General features: G+C 37.7%; 1 protein-coding gene across 1 annotated transcript; it reads right to left on the bottom strand.

Annotated features, from left to right (window-relative positions):
- Positions 1–4,768: 4,768 nt before the first annotated feature.
- Positions 4,769–14,091, bottom strand: LOC306848453 (uncharacterized protein). The gene is made up of 2 exons (XM_079383008.1): positions 13,553–14,091; positions 4,769–6,018 (listed from the first exon to the last, which is right to left on the bottom strand). Exons 1-2 carry the CDS (start codon positions 13,869–13,871, stop codon positions 5,381–5,383), a joined length of 957 nt encoding a protein of 318 aa, XP_079239134.1. The 5' UTR covers positions 13,872–14,091; the 3' UTR covers positions 4,769–5,380.
- Between the last annotated feature and the right edge of the window lie 5,687 nt (positions 14,092–19,778).

Genomic DNA, 19,778 nt, shown 5'->3' with positions numbered 1-19,778 from the left:
TAATGACCATGTTAGTTGATCTATACTGGGTGATTAGTGCTGCCATCACCGGCGTGATCGTACTGTATGCATGAAAGGGTTAAATCATAGAGAGATTCTGCACAGTAGGTGTGTTCGACTTGAAGCGGCACTGCGCAGAATGATCAGTCGGATCCTATGCATTCGAGTCGCTCTCGTGGTACTTTGATGTCATACGGTGATCATTCTGAGCAGCGCTGCTTCAAGTTGAACACACCTAGTATCTTGTCATATCACATGATGCCATCTTACCAGTAATATGAGACTTAACCCTAAAACAGGCAAGAGTGGAAAATGATCAGTAAAAAAATCATTTCATGTCACTTTTTATATCACCTGGACTTAAGTAAAACATATTCAAAATAATTTTTGTAATATTTGATATATTTGGGATTTTATAAGGCGTATCTCTCAGGTCGCGTTGCCTGTTTAGGGTATAAAAACAGCCCAAGTCATCAATAATTATATGATTTATTTAATGTAAACAAATATGGATTATTCAAAATATGCTGCATGTCTGATATGTCTAAATGTCCTAAAATTGAGACATAGACATTTTTTGTATTTTTAAATTTTTAACTGTCTCATCTTTATCCTCAGGGGTGGGCAGTTCCCTTGAGGTCCACTGTCCTGCACAGTTTAGCGCCATCACTAAACAATCATATAATGTAATTTATGTAACAAAATATAATTTTTTATGTATTCCTGAAGAGTTTTGTCAGATTGTTCAGATGTGTTTGATCAGGGTTTGAGCTAAATGCTGCAGGATGATGGCCCTATAGGAGCAGGATTGGACACCCCTGTTCCCATAACATTAGCTGTGTGAAACCCTTCAAGAGACAAATCTAGAAAAAATGAAAATTTGAACCAAGTGATGTGACCCCATACTCCAAACAACCTCAACTATGATAATGATAACAGTAATGGATGAATAAATCATCCTCGTGCCTCATACAAGAGGCTAAAGAGTATGTAACTTGTGGTACACATTGCCTGTTTTAAGGTTAATGTTTTCATAATAGTTTGATAATCACAGATATATTAAGAGTTATCATCAGATGGGCATTGGGCATAATGGCTGTAGTGTAAGAGCTGAAACTGAATATTGAAAAATGTGTGAAATTTAGTTTTTATTTGATGTTGAAATTGTACTGTCTTGTTTGACTGTCATATGTATTGTTTAAATCTCTCAACAAAACATACAGTGTCTGTACTTTTGCATTGATTACTCTTAAAGTGCCCCTATTAATTTTTTTTTTAATGGGGTGGCACAGGTGGGACCCATGGGAAAAGTCATGTGCCCCAACACAAGTGGGATGATATAAAAATGGCACTGCACAAGTGCCTGGACAACGCATCTATCTTTTTATAAATACAAACCATTGAACGGACAATAATTGTTCTCAACTTATTTTATTGTCCAAACAGACTGTGTGTGTGTGTATGTTTATGTGGTTTATGAGGACACAAATGTGTATAATGACATGGGTATGACAGAGGTATTACAATATGAAGGTGGTTTATGAGGACACTGCCTATGTCCCCGTAATTCAAAAGGCTTAAAAAACATACTAAATGGTGTTTTTTTGAAAATCTAAAAATGCACAAAGTCTCCTGTGAGGGCTAAGTTTAGGTGTAGGGTTGGTGTAGGGCAATAGCACACACAGTTTGTTCAGTATAAAAACCATTACGCCTATGGAGAGTCCCCATAAACCACAAAAACCAACATGTGTGTGTGTGTGTGTGTGTGTGTTCCCTTTTAATTTTTTCCCCACAAAATTCTGTCTAAAAATGAACAAACCTCTAACTTAATCATCAATATTACACAAATAGTATATTTAATAACCATATTCTCATCTGATTAAAGACAAAATCATTTAAATGTGAAGCTGTTCTTGGGCACTGCAAACGAAAATAAAAATACAAGACTACCATGCAAAAACGTTTGTTTATTCAATACAAACAGGTGTTTACTATTCTGCATCTTAAAATTTCAAGTGTCAGAATGCTAACATTATTAAAACCCCACATTTTAGCGTTCACCACATTAATGCAGACTATTTGGGAAAGTGATTCATCTTTGAAACAACAGGAAGAAATGTAACAATGATTTTAAGTGGTGCTAATAATGCCTATAATTACATTTAAATACTTACAATGAACAGAGACGTGGTCTGCAGCCTGGTGTCAAGCCAGGTGTAGATAGTTTGGATAAGTGCTTGTTCACGGCATCCTTAGACCACAGGATCAATCACAGAATCAATGATGCAAAAATGGATAAAACCTGCATACTTCTCGCTAACTGAGCAACAGCGTCTAATGGAAACATGAAGAGGTGAAACATATGTGTTAAAAGGGAAATACAGCTGCTATAATAAAACAAAGAGAAAAGGCCTGGCAGACAATAGTGAAGTGAAGTGTAGTGACATACGGCCAAGTATGGTGACCCATACTTGGAATTCATGCTCTGCATTTAACCCAACCAACACACACACACAGCAGTGAACACACACACAGCAGTGAACACACACACACACACACACACACCGTGAACACACACCCGGAGCAGTGGGCAGCCATTTATGCTGCGGCGCCCGGGGAGCAGTTGGGGGTTCGGTGTCTTGCTCAAGGGCACCTCAGTCGTGGTATTGAGGGTGGAGAGAGCGCTGGACATTCACTCCCCCCACCTACAATCCCTGCCGGCCGGGGACTCGAACCCGCAACCTTTGGATTACGAGTCCGACTCTCTAACATTAGGCCACAACTTCCCCTAGTGGACCGATTGAATGCATAAGTAGTCCAAATAACCAGTGATCCACTGATGTCATCATAATTAAAATTCAAGGAGTTACTTGTCATTTTCACAAATTAACAGTTGTACACTTTGCCTTAAATGTGACCAGTGGACATGCATGTTACTCATGCAAACACATGTATGAATAATTGCAAACACTTATCCACTATGTGTATCTATTTTGTTCATTTTATCTATTTAATCTATCTCATCTGTACACTCATTTATCTATTTTTATTTAGTTTTTTTTTCTATCTAATTGATTTTATCTAATCTGATAATTTGATCTATTTTTTTTTCTATCCAATCGTTTATATATTTTATCTCTCTTATCTATCTATCCTTCTTAATGAACAAGCATGTCTAGCCAAAAAAAGACCTGGCATCAAGTCAAGCAAGGCATCCTGTCAAAACTATCAATACAAGTTCTATTGAATATGGCAGAGGGAAGGCACGTCTGCAGCAGTGGAGTGCACTTCTGCCGATGATGAGACTGTGTCACTGGACTCCAGAAGGCTTGAGGTATCATGTCAATTTTGTGTAAATGTTTAGTCCATAATGGATAAGTAGTCAGCAATGTGGTGCTAATAGAATATATATTTTTACCAGGATCCAGACACTGTGCAGCCTGGTAACATAGTGAGTATTGCCTAAAGCAGGGGTGTCAAACTCAGTTCCTGGAGGGCCGCAGCCCTGCAGAGTTTAGTTCCAACCCTGCTCCAACTCACACCGTGTAGTTTTCAAATAAGCCTGAATGACTTGATTAGCTGGATCAGGTGTGTTTAATGAGGGTTGCATCTAAACTGTGCAGAGCTGTGGCAGGAACTGAGTTTGACACCCCTGGCCTAAAGTAAATCTACATTATGCACAAATCCTGTGCTTATTGATAATTGATAGGTGTTTTACAGAATTCACAAACTATCAGACATCTCTACACAATGCATCTTAAGAGACAGATAGAGCTGGCTTTGGTTGTTTTTATGTTGTTAAAGTTAACTTTATGAAAAGAAATATGACTGGGTTTTAATCAGATTTGGACAGATGGTCATTTTACACCCAGATGGTTTATCTTACACACTGACTCGACTCGACTCCCTAACCCGGGGCAAACTGAACCATGGGAACACTTTTTTTCTATTTATAGGCCTACTATTAATATGGTTTTAATAAATTATGATGTGTTATAGATTACTAATCTCAAGACAAGTGATTATAATGGGAAATATACTTAATTACAAGAATTAAAGTGTGACAAGTTCCCATTATAAAATGTAACAAAATAAGCCATAAAAAGCAGGTGGGAAAACAAGTAGCGGATTAGTGGAATCAGCAGATCTTTAGCGGAGCGGTAACAGACTGCTTTGAACTGGGGCGATGGGGGGATTGGTCAGACAGGCACCTCAGCCGATGAGGGCAAAGGGGCAGTGGCTCTAGCCACCGGGCCAATCCCCTGAGCATGGCTCTGGTGAGCAGCACACAGAGACAATCGATTGGGAATATAAGAGATCAGAGAGTCCACAGCGAATCAAAGTTTCTTGAAAGTAAAACTGCCGGAAAGTCAAACTCCAGAGGAGAGTCTTGAATAGTGTCGACCTCAAGAAGAAGGGTTAGAGCCAAGTTTGGTTTGGGTCAGGGACTTAAGTCCCTTCCAGTCACACCCTTCTTTGGTGAAATGACCAATTCGAGGCATGGATTTTGAGCGGGAGAAACATTCTTTGTCTCCATTTATGGTGTGTGTGTGTGCACGTTGGATGGGTTAAATGCAGAGCACGAATTCCGAGTATGGGTCACCATACTTGGCTGAATGTCACTTCACTTCACTTCACTTAAGTGGTCTTTAATTTTAATTATATTATATTATCTGCAAGAGCACTTTTGAAAAAGTATACTCTTATTATTTTAAGTACACAAAAAGTACACTTTCATTAAAATTAAGCATACTATTTCACAAGGGGAGAAAGACGATATTTTTAATTATCAAGTTTTTGACAAAATTTCTTAACAAGCTTATGATTAGGAGTTATGCACAAGAATGTTCTACAATGACGTTACATTATATATCAAAGTTTTATTTTGGTTGAAAACGTGTTAAAAAAACATTAAAAAAAAAACTAAAAAGCATTCAAGCTCAAGCAGACTGTGCCAATTACAGCACAGAATGTACATGCACTCAAGTCAGCCTATATTTATCCTGTTTATAATGTTTCATGTTAATGCTGAAAAAAAAAATATCCACATGCTCGGCTGAAAGATTATTCCTCGGTCTGATAACAATAGAAATAAATACAAAGATAACATGTGCACTTTGTGTTAAACCATTCTCCCTCAAGGAAACTATATGTCTCAAGATCATTTCACTATCAGATGTGCTCTCTTCTCGGCTCACTCGAGTACAGCTGCTTGTTAACATGCTCCACAGCGCCACCCACCCAGTGCATTTAGTTAAAACTGCTTAGGATTTATCATGGATTCCCTGCATTTACGACCAGCAAATCAACACATAGTAAAATTCAAATAGTGTTTTTATTTTTCGAATAATAATTACAGACCGGATATTTGAATGTTCAACTATTTGTGCACACCCCTACTTAACATGTGTTTCTTAAGGTTTGCTTTACGTGTGAAAGTGTTTCCACACTGAGAACAGCTGAAAGGCTTTTCTGAAGAGTGAGTTACCAAATGATTCTTAAGGTCTCCTTTCTGTGTAAAACTCTTTCCACACAGAGAGCATGCAAAAGGCTTTATTCCAGCATGAATTAACATGTGATTCTTAAGGTTTGCTTTACGTGTGAAAGTGTTTCCACACTGAGAGCACCTGAAAGGCTTTTCAGAAGTGTGAGTTACCAAATGATCCTTAAGTTGCCTTTTCTGTGTAAAACTCTTTCCACACTGAGAGCAGGTAAAAGGCTTTATTCCAGCATGAATTAAAATGTGATTCGTAAAGTTTTCGATACATTTGAAAGTGTTTCCGCACTGAGAGCAGCTGAAAGGCTTTTCCCCAGTATGAGTTCTCACGTGTTTCATGAGGCTTCCTTTCTGTTTGAAAGTGTTTCCACAATGAGAGCAGCTGAAAGGCTTTTTCACTTCTGTTTTTTGAATGCTGCAACTCGCTGATTTTTCTCCACTGGCATCATGATCTTTCTGACACTGCTGTTTCTCCTCCACTTCATTCAGATCTTGTCTTTCTTCTTTTACTTTTTTCAAGCCTAAAATGAAAACATTAAAGTGATGAAAACCAATTTGGACATTTGGAAAATAAAAGGAAAACATTTGTGTACACTGTGTGCCGTGCAAAGGCAAAAGACCATAACTTCAGTTTTGGTCAAAAATTAGTTATTGATATTTTTGGGACATTTAAGACATCCTTGTCTTGAAGGAAAAACATCCTCACGTTTTTCTGAGAAAATAATGGCTGGTCTCAACTGTAACTTCGAAAAGCCTGGAGAAACCAAGGCAGAACACTGTATATCACCAGTAATGACTCTTTCACTTTGTTTGCAACGCTCAAAATGAGTTACGGCGTTCTGCCTTTGTTTAACTGCGCGTCAAAATGAAACTGCGGTTACGGCTTGGAGTTATACGGTGTTCTGCCTTTGTTTTAATGATCATTAAAGACTGCCGCATTATAGTTACGGTTTAACTTGTATTCTTTCATAAATTGGATCTATTACTGAAGCACTTTATTATACAAACAAATTAGATAGATTGCGATCTTCCAAACAGCTCCATAAACCAAAGCGCTGTAAAGACTATACCTTGGCAGCAATTCATAATCGTGAATAACCTGTAAAGATCATTTTTTTCCCCTTTTTGTAATGAGGATTATTCATCAGGCTGTCACTTCTAGTTGGACGTGTGTAGACTCGAATGCCGCAGCATGTAACATGATCAATCATAAAATCAGTAGCCTACTAATAGTTGGCAATTAAATCCATATCCTACCATTTCTTGTAACCCGATAAAATCAATCCAGAAAATGAACGTCGTTGGAGATGTTTAATCCACAAGCATTCTGAGCATTATTCCTGCTTGCTGGGGTTCACATCAATCCACAATTTGTTCTTCTAGGTTAGGATATTTTCATTCAAGTCAGTATAAAAGCATTACACTACGTCTAATATTCTTTAACGTTACTGAGCATAGCAAATAAATTGATTGCAAAGCGGTGTCCACTCACATGATTAACTTTTAGTCTGCTTATTACGGTCAAAAAAACTATTAATACAGTCACATTTCTGTATGCAATAGCCTATATGAAATTGCCCATGATTAGTAGATTTTATACAGGTATTACTGTAACGATTTTGTAAATGGTGTTCATCAACCAGATATTGATAATGTCAGGGTTCTGTCACTTCAGTGTAGTTTATTCATAGTTTTGTGACGGAGCCCTGACACTCCCTTCTTGTCTTGTTTTCTGGTGAGCGCGTGGTTTCGAGTGTGCTCGAGCCGCGCGCTCTCTTGTCTGCTTGCTCTGTTTCATGTTGGGGCGTGGTGTTCGGACCCTGGCACTCCTGTCTTGTTCAGGCTCAGTTCTGGTTTCGTGTCGGGGTTCGGACATTAACGCTCCAGGTTTGTTCTTGCTGTGGGAGCGTGCGATTTCAAGTTCGATCGGGCCGTGCGCTCCTCTGTCCTTGTGTGTGTGTGTGTGTGTGTTTTGTTCGGTTGTGCTTTTCGGGTGTGCTTTTTCATTGTTTTGTTGCACGCAGCTCGTTCTTTGGCTGCATACTTTCTCTTTTTTTGTCTTGTTCTGTGTTACATGCAGCTTGTGTTTTTTCACTGGCTGCGTGCTTTCAAGGCAAGGCAAGGCAAGGCAAGTTTATTTATATAGCACATTTCATACACAGTGGTAATTCAAAGTGCTTTTACATAAAAGAAAGTGAAATAGACATTAAAATCAATAAAAACATGGAAATAAAAATAATAAAAACATGGAATTTTAAAATGATATAGAAAATGATTTAAAATAAATTTAAAGAAAATTATTAAACCTAAAATGTATTGCAGTCAGTTCGGACATATAGCACAGTGCTCATTCAACAAATGCACAGTTAAACAGATGAGTTTTGAGTCTTGATTTAAATGTGGCTAATGTTTTAGCACATCTGATCTCTTCTGGAAGCTGGTTCCAACTGCGGGCCGCATAATAGCTAAAAGCAGACTCCCCTTGTTTTGTGTGAACCCTTGGTATTTCTAACTGACTCGATCCTAATGATCTGAGTGGTCTGTTCGGTTTATATTCAGTGAGCATATCAGCAATATATTTAGGTCCTAGGCCATTGAGTGACTTATAAACGAGTAAAAGTACTTTAAAATCAATCCTAAATGTAACTGGAAGCCAGTGTAAGGACCTGAGGACTGGTGTGATATGCTCAGATTTTCTGGTTCTAGTCAGAATCCTGGCAGCAGCGTTCTGGATGAGCTGCAGTTGTCTAATGGTCTTCTTGGGAAGGCCGGTGAGGAGACCATTACAGTAATCCACCCTGCTGGTGATAAAGGCATGAACAAGTTTCTCCAAGTCTTGAGTGGAAACAAAACATCTAATTCTTGCAATATTTTTGAGATGATAGTATGCTGATTTAGTTACTGCTTTGACATGACTACTGAAACTAAGGTCTGTCTCTAGAATCACCCCAAGATTTCTGACTTGATTTTTAGTTGTTTGACCCCTAGAGTCAAGGTATGCATTCACCTTGAGAACTTCATCTTTCTTTCCAAATGCAATGATTTCAGTTTTCTCCTTGTTTAACTGAAGAAAGTTCTGGCACATCCAACTGTTAATTTCATCAATGCATTGGCAGAGGGAGTCAATGGGGCTGTAGTCATTTGGAGATAAGGCTAGGTAAATCTGGGTATCATCAGCATAGCTGTGATAGGCAATTTGGTTCTTCCTCATTATCTGACTTAGTGGGAGCATATACAGGTTAAACAAGAGCGGTGCAAGAATTGAGCCTTGTGGGACTCCACATGTCATGGCCGTCCACTTAGACTTATGCTCTCCTATACTCACATAATAACCTCTCCCTTCTAAGTATGACCTGAACCATTTGAGTGCCATCCCAGAAAGCCCGACCCAGTTTTCCAGTCTCTCTAGAAGTATGTTATGATCGACAGTGTCAAACGCAGCACTAAGATCTAGTAGTACCAGCACTGATATTTTGCCAGAATCAGAATTGACGCGAATATCATTTATTATCTTAATGAGTGCTGTCTCTGTGCTGTGATGTGCTCGGAAACCTGATTGAAAATTGTCCAGGTATCCATTTGAGTTTAAGTAGTTGTTCAGCTGATTAAAAACTACCTTTTCAATAATCTTACCTATGAAAGGAAGATTTGATATGGGTCTATAGTTGCTCAACATGGTGTTATCAAGATTGCGCTTTTTCAGAAGGGGCTTAACAACTGCAGTTTTAAGGGAGTTTGGAAAAGTCCCAGAAAGAAGTGAGGCGTTCACCACTTCTAAGAGATCAGCTTCTAAACAGTTAAGCACATTTTTGAAAAAGGATGTGGGAAGTGTGTCAAGATAGCAGGTTGAAGATTTAAGGTGCTGTACTATTTCTTCCAAAATTTTGTTGTCAATTTCTTTAAAAACACACATAGTCACTTATTTTATAAATTGCGGTCGAATCTGTGTGACCTCTGCATAACTTGAGGATGTGCCAATCTCCTTTCTGATATTATTGATCTTCTCAGAAAAGAAGGAAGCAAACTCATTGCATTTGCTGTCGGAGAGCATTTCACTGGGAATCTGACTTGGGGGGTTTGTTAGTCTCTCAACAGTCGCAAAAAGAGTGCGAGTGTTGTTTAAGTTACTGTTTATAAGATTTGAAAAGAAAGTCTGTCTAGCTGTGGCTAGTTCCACATTGAAAGCATGAAGGCTGTCTTTATAGATGCTATAGTGAATTTCGAGTTTCGTCTTCCGCCACATCCGCTCAGCTTTTCTGCATTGTCTTTTCATGCTCTGAACTGCTGTTGATTTTCTCCAAATTGATTTCTGTTTCCCCGTCTTCTTGCTGACCTTTATCGGGGCAATATCATCAATAATATTCTTAACTTTTGAGTTAAATGACTCAAGGAGAAGATCAACAGAGTCTGCAGAAATGCTTGGTGTTAATGATATTGCCTCCATAAATAGCGCACCAGTGTTCTCGGTAATGCATCTCTTTATGATAGAGACAGATCTAGATTCAGTGGTGACTGAGATCAATATATCAAAGAAAATACAGAAGTGATCAGATAGTGCTACATCCTTGATTACAATGGATTGATTTCATGTTTGTCATGTTTTGTGAACATGCGGCTTATGAGTCTCCTCAGTTAGGCTCATCAATGATTACCCCATCAACTTCGGTCAGAAATCTTGGTGTAATCTTTGATGACCAGCTGACCTTCAAAGAGCACATTGCAAAGACTGCTCGATCCTGCAGGTTTGCACTACACAACATCAGAAAGATCAGGCCCTTTCTGACATAGCATGCTGCGCAACTTCTTGTCCAGGACCTTGCTGTTTCTAGACTGGACTACTGCAATGCTCTTCTGGCTGGTCTGCCATCAAACACAATCAAACCTCTACAAATGATTCAGAATGCAGCGGCACGACTGATCTTCACCTCTCTTCATCTCCTTGCACTGGCTACCAGTGGCAGCTCGCATCAAGTTCAAGACACTGATGCTTGTATACAGAACGACCACAGGCTCAGCACCCTCCTACTTCCACTCACTATTACGAAACTACATCCCCTCCAGAAGTCTGAGATCTGCTAGTGAGCGACGCCTTCTGGTGCCATCACAGAGAGGCTCAAAATCACTCTCCAGAACATTCTCGTTCACCATTCCTGGCTGGTGGAATAATCTTCCCACCCCTATCCGGAACGCCGGATCCCTGGCAATCTTCAAGCAACAACTGAAAACTCATCTCTTTCGGCAGTACTTGACTTCATTCTAAACTCAAAAAAAAAATTAAAACTCTTTCCCTCTATCTTTCTCTCCGCTTACTAGCTTGTACTTATTTGAACAATGACTGAGACTTGGTGTTATGAGCACTTCCTCTGTCTGATTGCCTCTTCAAGATTAATCACTTTTTGCATTCCCCAATTGTAAGTCGCTTTGGATAAAAGCGTCTGCAAAATTAAATTGCCAAATTTCCTCCTGCAAGTGAGTCCTCGCTCTCATCCCTTCACCCACACCTGACAGATAATGTGGAAGTTACTGTCTTTTGCCTTGGTGTGACTTCTCACGTTTTGCAGACAATGCAAAGGCAGAGTACAGTAAATTCAAAATAGGAGTAAAAATCAAGTTTGAACTCACAATTTGTTTTAATGTAGATAATTTATTACTAAAACATCTAATTGCCAAATTTTCAGTGTCCTACCTATAATTAATTTGGCTGGACAAATCTTTAAAGGGGTCATCGGATGCCCATTTTCCACAAGTTGATATGAATCTTTAGGGTCTGAATGGATTTTTATCATTATAGGATGGATGTGTACACACACTTCCAACACACATTTATGTTCAAACAACTTGTAAAGTGAATTTTGCATCCGATGACCCCTTTAACCTGTTAACTCCTTTAACCTCACTTTTTGAGTATAGGCCTGAAAATGACATTTCCAACTTAAATTGTTATAAATTTTGAATGGTTTGGAGCAGATACTTAAGGTTGGTCTCTTTTTAAAGAAGACACTTAGCAGATTATCGTAGATGTGTAAAAAGTATATTACAAAAAAGTTATGGAAGTTTTAGTTTATGGAAATATAAAATGTAAAAATTTATATTTTATATAAAATATTTTACAAAACATGTTTTACTCTAAAACTGCTAGAAAATCAAAAACAAAAATATGAAGAAGTTGTGTTCCAAATTTAAGGTTGATATCTCAAAAAATTAGCTTTCAGTGAAATTTTGTTTGGGCGTAGTACCAAGCTTTTCCACTAGATTACCATCAAACACCATTAGTAACCATATAAGGGCGGCACCATTTCCATATATGGTTCGAGTGATCTGAAACATGTTTTTCCTTACATGGGGAAGTTGTGGCCTAATGGTTAGAGAGTCGGACTCGTAATCCAAAGGTTGCGGGTTCGAGTCTCGGGCCGGCAGGGATTGTAGATGGGGGGAGTGAATGTCCAGCGCTCTCTCCACCCTCAATACCACGACTGAGGTGCCCTTGAGCAAGGCTCAACTGCTCCCCGGGCGCTGAACCCCCAACTGCTCCCCGGGCGCCGCAGCATAAATGGCTGCCCACTGCTCCGGGTGTGTGTTCACGGTGTGTGTGTGTTCACTGCTGTGTGTGTGCACTTTGGATGGGTTAAATGCAGAGCACAAATTCCGAGTATGGGTCACTTCACTGAATATTTATGACGTAGACATCACATTCAGAAGTATTAAGGGTAGTATGGCAGTATTTGATTTCAATTCAACCTCTAAAAAACACAAAAGACAACAAGAACCCTGGACATACGTTATAGTTCATGCTGCATCAAAAATTGAGAACCTATTGTTTTTTCTTTATATTCGAAACACATTTAGACCTTTTTTTTCTCAAAAATAGAATGAATGTTATCTTTTGAACACTTGACATGAACATGAATGGCTGATTTTTCATGATTTTATATATGTATCACTATTTCAAAGTAAAGGTCAGTTCTCGCTCTCTGAGTCTGATGAGTACTCTTCTTACAAATTAATAAATTACGGTTGCACTGTAAAATATTTCAAAAATCAGTCACCAAATATGAAAACTAAATGTTTATGCTTTCAAACAATATATAGTTTGTCAATATTGCTTTAAGTTCAGACTAAGATATTACCGTTTAAAACATGTAATGGCAAGTGGGCCCGTGTCAGTAATTTTTTCTCAGTTTCACACTCTAGCAAGTTAAGGTCTTTTGCCTTTGTAGGGCAGTACAGATGAAACCGTTGTCAAAACTGTCCCTGTTCACACAGATCCATGAAAATGACTAAAATGCTGCATTATACTGACAGACCAGTAGTTGTCATGAAAAGTGTTAATTATAGTGTCATATTTACATCTACTCCCATCACATGAAAGGTTGCAGCAATGAGCACTGAGCAGATGTCAGTCAGTTTGATCTCATGATTACATCTCTTTTTCTGCACTCTCACGAAATGCTTTCATCAAAGCTAACAGGCAACATAACGTAAATACTGTAAAAGGTTCATTGTGCTGTGTAAGAGAACCACTGATTATAATGAGAGTTTTAAGTGTCCAAGTTTGGTTTTAAGTGCTAAGTTTGATCACTGGCTTGATTTATTCACACAAAAAACAAATGATGTTGAGACAGAATATCTGATTGAACTTAAATAGTTCCACAGAAATCACTGATCACAGATCAGACATTAGAATAAACAAGGTTACTTCCATGTTGTGACAATGCTTTCAGGTTTATATCTTACTGTAAAAATCTGTTTGCAAACCTGCTGCAAATCTGTAACTGATTTACCAAAGAATCCACGGTGAAATACACTTACTGAACAAGCAAACCTTCACATGGTTGAAAATAACCACAGTCTAAGCGACTTAACTTCAAATAATGTAAAAAACTAAATTAATTTGTATATTCAGTCTCACACGCTCTGAGTTAAACAATTCCAAAACCGCGAAAATTAAGTCAAATAATTTAATCTTCTTGATTTCGGTTCAGTCACATTTCCATAAGAACTATGAAACATTGATTTAAGACAGTAATCAAAGATGAATGAAGATTAAACACCAACCTCCACATTCTTCCTGTTTTATTCTCCAGGTCTCTGGTTCTTTATATTTTATTCTCCACGTTTCTGGTTCCTCATGTTTTATTCTCCGGGTTTCTGGTTCCTCATGTTTTATTCTCCGGGTTTCTGGTTCCTCATGTTTTATTCTGCATGTTTCTGGTTCCTCGTGTTTTATTCTCCATGTTTCTGGTTCCTCATGTTTTATTCTGCATGTTTCTGGTTCCTCGTGTTTTATTCTCCATGTTTCTGGTTCCTCGTGTTTTAATCTCCATGTTTCTGGTTCAATCATGTTCTCCTCACTCTCTTCTTTAACAAACACCATCTTCACAGCAGATCTCAGTTCAGATGATACTCCTCCAGATATTCCTGCTTGCTTCAACACTTAGTCACGACTCTGAGGATGAAAATATTACATGTATTTGCTGACCTGATTCAAAAACTGTATTTTTCTACTTACAGAAAAAACATTTCTAATAGTTTGTATTAACACTAGCATCACAACAAAACCACAGAGAGCATGGTGAAACTAATATTCTTCCTCTGAGGTTTATTGGTGTTTGGGAAACAAATGCGTGTGTTTTAGCGCCCCCGCTGGACTGGAGTCAAGAAGAGGAAAATAATACAGGGAATTAATACTTTAAGCCGATCTGCACAAATAAATGAAAGTAACTTATAGTTATAGACTCACATGGCATTTGATCAACACCAACGGTCTTTGTGAGTGAGGATTAGGAGAAAAATGAGAGAAGTCAAATATTTCAGTGAAAATCACACAAGGTTCCCTAATAGTTAAGGGACATTGAATCGAATGGTTGCTATTTGCCTCCAAAACTCTTCCAAAAATAACTTCTTTTTTTTAAGACTGAAATAGTAATACATTAACTATTTGAAATATTTATTTTTTTGCATGGTTTTCAAGTGGAAGATGGATGCATTTTTCTCAGTTCTGTTACAAAACTCTTATGTCTATTAAAAAAGCATGTTTCAAAATATGTCAACACATTTCTTCATTCTCCCCCCACCCCCCGGCAGGTGTTTATTTTAAAGAAATATTTGGTTTCATGGTCAAAATATTTATTATTTAAAAAAAAACAATATTTATCTAAAATACACAAACCTTTTTTTTTCATTTGAAAGGCAACTCAAACCTCAAGCTTATCGATGCAATTTATTAAACAATGGAATAAATGATGGACCAAGCTTAATTTAAAGGGCACCTATTATGCAAAATCCACTTTCACATAGTATATCTAGCAGTACAATTATTCTACAACTACTGTAGGCTATACAAGTATTAAAGTATAAATATCAAAAAGTTCTTTGCTCAAAGCAATATCAGCGATGGTTCTGGTGCTGGAGAAGCTCTTCAGGTCCCGAAGCAGCATCTGATGTCACTGTTGTCATCGCGGATATTTAAACTGTGACCCCCCCCCCAATGAGGTCATCCAGACTGGACATGCCTTCAATGTCTTTAATTAGCCTCTCTCATTATCTGTTCTTTCTTATTCCTCCAGACTCCGCTGCGGTCCTCTTTGTCTTCACTTGTAAAATGATGGGAATATTCCAGCATTTATTGCTGGACTGCAGTGGGAGGAGCTTCAGCAATGGCGCAATTGCTGTGGGAGGAGCTTCACTGATGATGCGTTTGGTGTGTGGGAGGAGCTGATCTGCCAAAATAAAAACATTGTTACTTTGTTTGTTTTTACACATCTTAAAGTGTTATTTCACCCCAAAATGAAAATTATGTCATTAATTACTCACACTCATGTCATTTTCAAACCCATATGACCATCTTCGGAACACAAATTAAGATATTTTTGATGGAATCTCTCTAAGCCCCCATAAACTGCAATGCAACTGTGATGTTCCCAGGTCTAGAAATATAGTAAGGACATCAGTAAAACAGTCCATGTGACATCAATGGCTCAACTTCAATTTTGCAAAGCTACAAGAACACTTTTTGTGCGCAAAGAAAACAAAAATAACGACTTTATTCAACGATTCTTCTCCCCCGAGTTACCGTCTTCCGCCATGTTGGAGATTATCACATGATTTCCCCTAAGCGTAAACAACACTGATTATGCAGATTATGTTCACGCGTCATAAATACAGAAATAATGTACATAAAGTAACATTTAAAAACAACCTTGTGACTGGAATGCAATACATACTGACTGTTAAAGGTATGGGTGGCTGATTTCGGAAAGGCTAGCAATAGCGAGCTAGCTTTGAAAGCAAGATCCCACCTTCCCTTCTAATCACTCTCCAAAGCCACGCCTCCTCCAAAACACACGAACACACACAGACAGACCAGAGGCTAAAGGCTAAATTATACTCGACGCCTGGTTTAATAAGAGTAAGTCCGTTTTATTCTCCCTTAAAGAATGTTCTTTGAAAGAAATTAAAGGAATACCAATTAAAGACACTGTAACATACCTTGGTATAGTAATATGTAAAGATTTGATGCAAAGAAATGAATTAAATTTTAAGCCTATTGTTGAAAAGATTAAAAAAAGATATAATACATGGTTAATGAGAGATTTGTCCTTAATGGGTCGCATTTTACTGTCAATGGAAATTCCAAAGAATGTTGTTAAGGATTTGGATAAGATTCTCTATGACTTCATTTGGAAAAGAAAAACTCACTACTTACGAAAAGATATTTTAAATAATAGTAAAGAATTTGGGCGTCTTGAAGTGTTAAATTTTACAGACCTCAATGAGGTATTTAAAATAAAATGGATAATTGAGTACATTAAAAATAAAGATACTGTGTGGCATATATTCCCCAATTTTATATTCAACTTTTAAAATTTTCTTTTAAAATGTAATTTTTCAGTTGATAAAATCCCAATTAAATTGGCGAGTTTTCATAAGCAGGCACTGCTGGCTTGGCAATTAGCCTATAAGCACAATTTCACACCACATCGATATTTTCTGTGGAATAATAGAGATATCTTGTATAAAAAAAAATCTATCTTTAATCAGTCTTGGTATGACAGTGGAATATTTACCGTTAATCAGTTACTTAATGAACATGGTTTGCTTTTGTCATACTCAGAATTTCTTAAAAAATTTAAAATTCCTGTGAAACCAAAAGACTATGCTGTTATTTTTGATGCAATTTCAAGTAAAGTTGTTTCATTATTACGTAATTCTGCACACTACATTAATGCTGACCAACAGCCATTGAATTGTGATATAATATTTATTGGTGATATTAATATTGTTAAAGATAAATGCAGTAATAGATATATTAGAAATGTGTTAAAGAAGAATTTTGTGCCATGCTCAACAGTCTTTTGGTCATCTAAATATGAAAATATTCAGTGGAAGAAAGTATGAAATAAGTTTTTCATCAGTAATAAAGTAAAAGAGGTATCTTTTAAAATATTACACAGAATTTATCCTGTTAAAGAATTATTTGAACGGTTCAAATTGGATATGGAAAAGTCATGTGATTTTTGTGGTGTTGTTAAAGAATCTGTAACTCATCTTTTCTTTCAGTGCATATACTCAAGATTATTTTGGGTAGATGTCTCTAACTTCATCTCTAGTATGTTAGTAATACATATAGGAATGTATGATGTCATATTTGTTTTTGTACAAGATACCATTGATAGGAGTACAATTTTTTTTTTCTTACACAACTAATTATTTTACTTGGAAAGTATCATATTCATGTAAAGAAATGGGCTAAAGCCAAGCCAAACTGTGAACATTTTATTAAAGAAATTAAACTATATGGTACTAATTTGCACAATATTAGAAACAGAAAAGCTCAAAAGACCTATGAAGCATTATGTAAGTTTAATTTGGTTATTTAATATATGTATAACCTTTTTTCCCCTGGTAAAGATATACATATGTTTTTTTTTTCTCTCTCTCTGTATACCCTTTTTCGTTTGCTTTTATTATTTTCTAATCTATTACTGTTGTGAGTTGTATATGTTTGTATTAATATGTACATAATTGCATAATAAAAAAAATCCGAGCTGACCGCCATCTTTTTTCCTCGGAGCCGAGCCGTCCAAGTAAGTATATTTAAAATTGTTTTAACTTAGTTCATCTGTTGGTAATGTGCATTCGTCGTCTAATGTCTCTCCGTCTCAAATGATCCGTAAACATAACCTGTGATGAATATTTCATGTTATTTCGTTTTTTGGAAATACGTTAGCATGTTAGCGCCGGAGTGTCACAGCAAGTATTTAATGTTGGGTTGAGCCTCATATTCGACATTAAAAAGTACTCGGCACCGATAATATACTCTTATACAAGTGAAACAGTGCGAGACCTGTCCTCATTATGGAAAAATGTGTGAACAGTGGGAACATTATACCCGGGTCAACCCGCCAATTTACGTGACGTCGCGACTCGTACAAGAAGCTTTGCTCGCACTCAATCAACCTGGCACAGCATTAACAGACAGCGAGATAACAGAGCAACTCATGGTCCGTGGGGAAGAGGAGTGCAAAAAAACACACCACCGCCGTAGTGTATGGACTATATTTTGTATGTTGAGTTAGATGCGGTATAAACACGTAGTGATAGGTGATTGTTTTCATGTGTAGTGATATATGTGGGCCGTTACACTCTGTATCCATGGCAACGCGCAGCAGTGGGGGTGAACGGTCGCGCAGACCGCCAGTTGGAGATCAGAAGTGGGTTTTTTGCAAGGGGGAAAGTAAAATATGAAGAGTTACAACAACTTCATCTTGAAAAAAGCGTGGAAACTCATTAAAAACTCACAATAATCCGTTCAGTTCACTTCAGAAAATAGATCAAGGTGGACATTTCAACCAACACGCATGCGCCCGCCGTGACGTCACGCGCCATTTTCAACTCTTGAAAATCCGAGCTGACCGTCATCTTTTTTCCTCGGAGCCGAGCCGTCCAAGTAAGACACAGATCGTTGAGGTTGAAGTTAATATTAATGAAATATGCACCTTGAGACAGGTCTCCGCTTTACGTCACATGTCTGACAACATGTCGGTTGTAGTGCTGAAATCTGAACATTTTAGGTGACTTTTAACTTGAACTAAAACTGTAATGTTACTTCTCCACATAGATCGCCAAGGAATTCACCAGGCTCACTTCAATGGACATCAATAAATTATATGAGTATCTGGACAGCCATCTGCATAAACTTCTTCAGTTATTCCGGTTGAAACGCTTCGAGGAAGTTCAAGACATGACATCCTTAATGGAGAGTCTCGACAAGGATGTAAGTGCATATTTGTTGTAGTTGTGGTCCACATTAATTGTGCAACCCCACTGAGGAGAGGGACCAGGATGTAGATTATGACAGACAGTAAACCTCCTCTAATTAATGTACTTGGATAGGCATTTGATACAGACTCAATAAATAAGAAAATGGCTCTGTAAGATGGAGAGAAGGCCAGAGTTCAAGTTACCTCTTTGAACTGAAAGCTCAGTTTCCGTCATTTGAGGGTTGACAAAAATCAGAGTTCTGATATCAACTGAATTCACGTATTGTGTTTTTGCAGGCATCAAACCAAAGGAAGAGAGCAGCAGCTTTGCAGGGACTGCCATGGTACATGAAGGAAAATCCTTCTACATTGATGAAGAGATGTGAGGTAAGCAGCAAAATGTTGTTTATTGATACAAAAACTAGTTCACAATGGGCATGGTTACACATCATTTCAGGCATCCTCTGTGTGGATACACTATATAGCCAAACATGTCTAAAGCACAGGCACCTTTTTGTTTTTTGTTTGTTTTTGCATGAAGCCAATAGATCCTGGGGAGGACTTCATCAAAGGAATGGTGATTGGAATCCTTTTGGTCGTTGAAGGTGTGAAAGAGCCCCTTCCAGTTTCCTACAACGATGTTGCCATTGTCATTGAGGAAAAGATTGTCATGCGTCATCCTGGTGATGTACCCAACGCTTTTGTGAACCTGATGGGCCTCTGCTGTACATGCTGAACCTTGACTATCCAAAAGAGATGAAATATACTTTTGAGGTGATTCAGCGCCTGTTCATGGGAATCGGGTCTGACATGTGCACTCCCAGGGTCCACTCTCTAAAGAATAAATTGCTCAGGAGGATGTTTCTGCATTTGGCCATGAGGAAGTATTCTAATTTTCTTGCCATTTGCTAGATTAAAAAGTTTGTCGAGACAAACTTTAAGTTGGCTTGAGAAAGCCGGACCAGAAAGTTTAAAGAAGTTTGAAGTTTAAATTAGTTTAAAGTTTGTTAGTTTAAATT

This window comes from Barbus barbus (assembly GCF_936440315.1).
Source record: "Barbus barbus genome assembly, chromosome: 3".
Taxonomy (NCBI): Eukaryota; Metazoa; Chordata; class Actinopteri; order Cypriniformes; family Cyprinidae; genus Barbus; species Barbus barbus.
Note: the sequence above shows the minus strand (reverse complement) of the source record. Positions and strands in the feature narration are given on the sequence as shown.

Bases quoted from the DNA above. Each gene is read 5' to 3' on its own strand.
- LOC306848453 (XM_079383008.1), bottom strand. From the start codon at position 13,871: ATGGTGTTTGTTAAAGAAGAGAGTGAGGAGAACATGATTGAACCAGAA. The intron at 6,019-13,552 runs GTTGGTGTTTAA...TTTTCATTTTAG, and splicing joins AAAACAGGAAGAATGTGGAG to GCTTGAAAAAAGTAAAAGAA.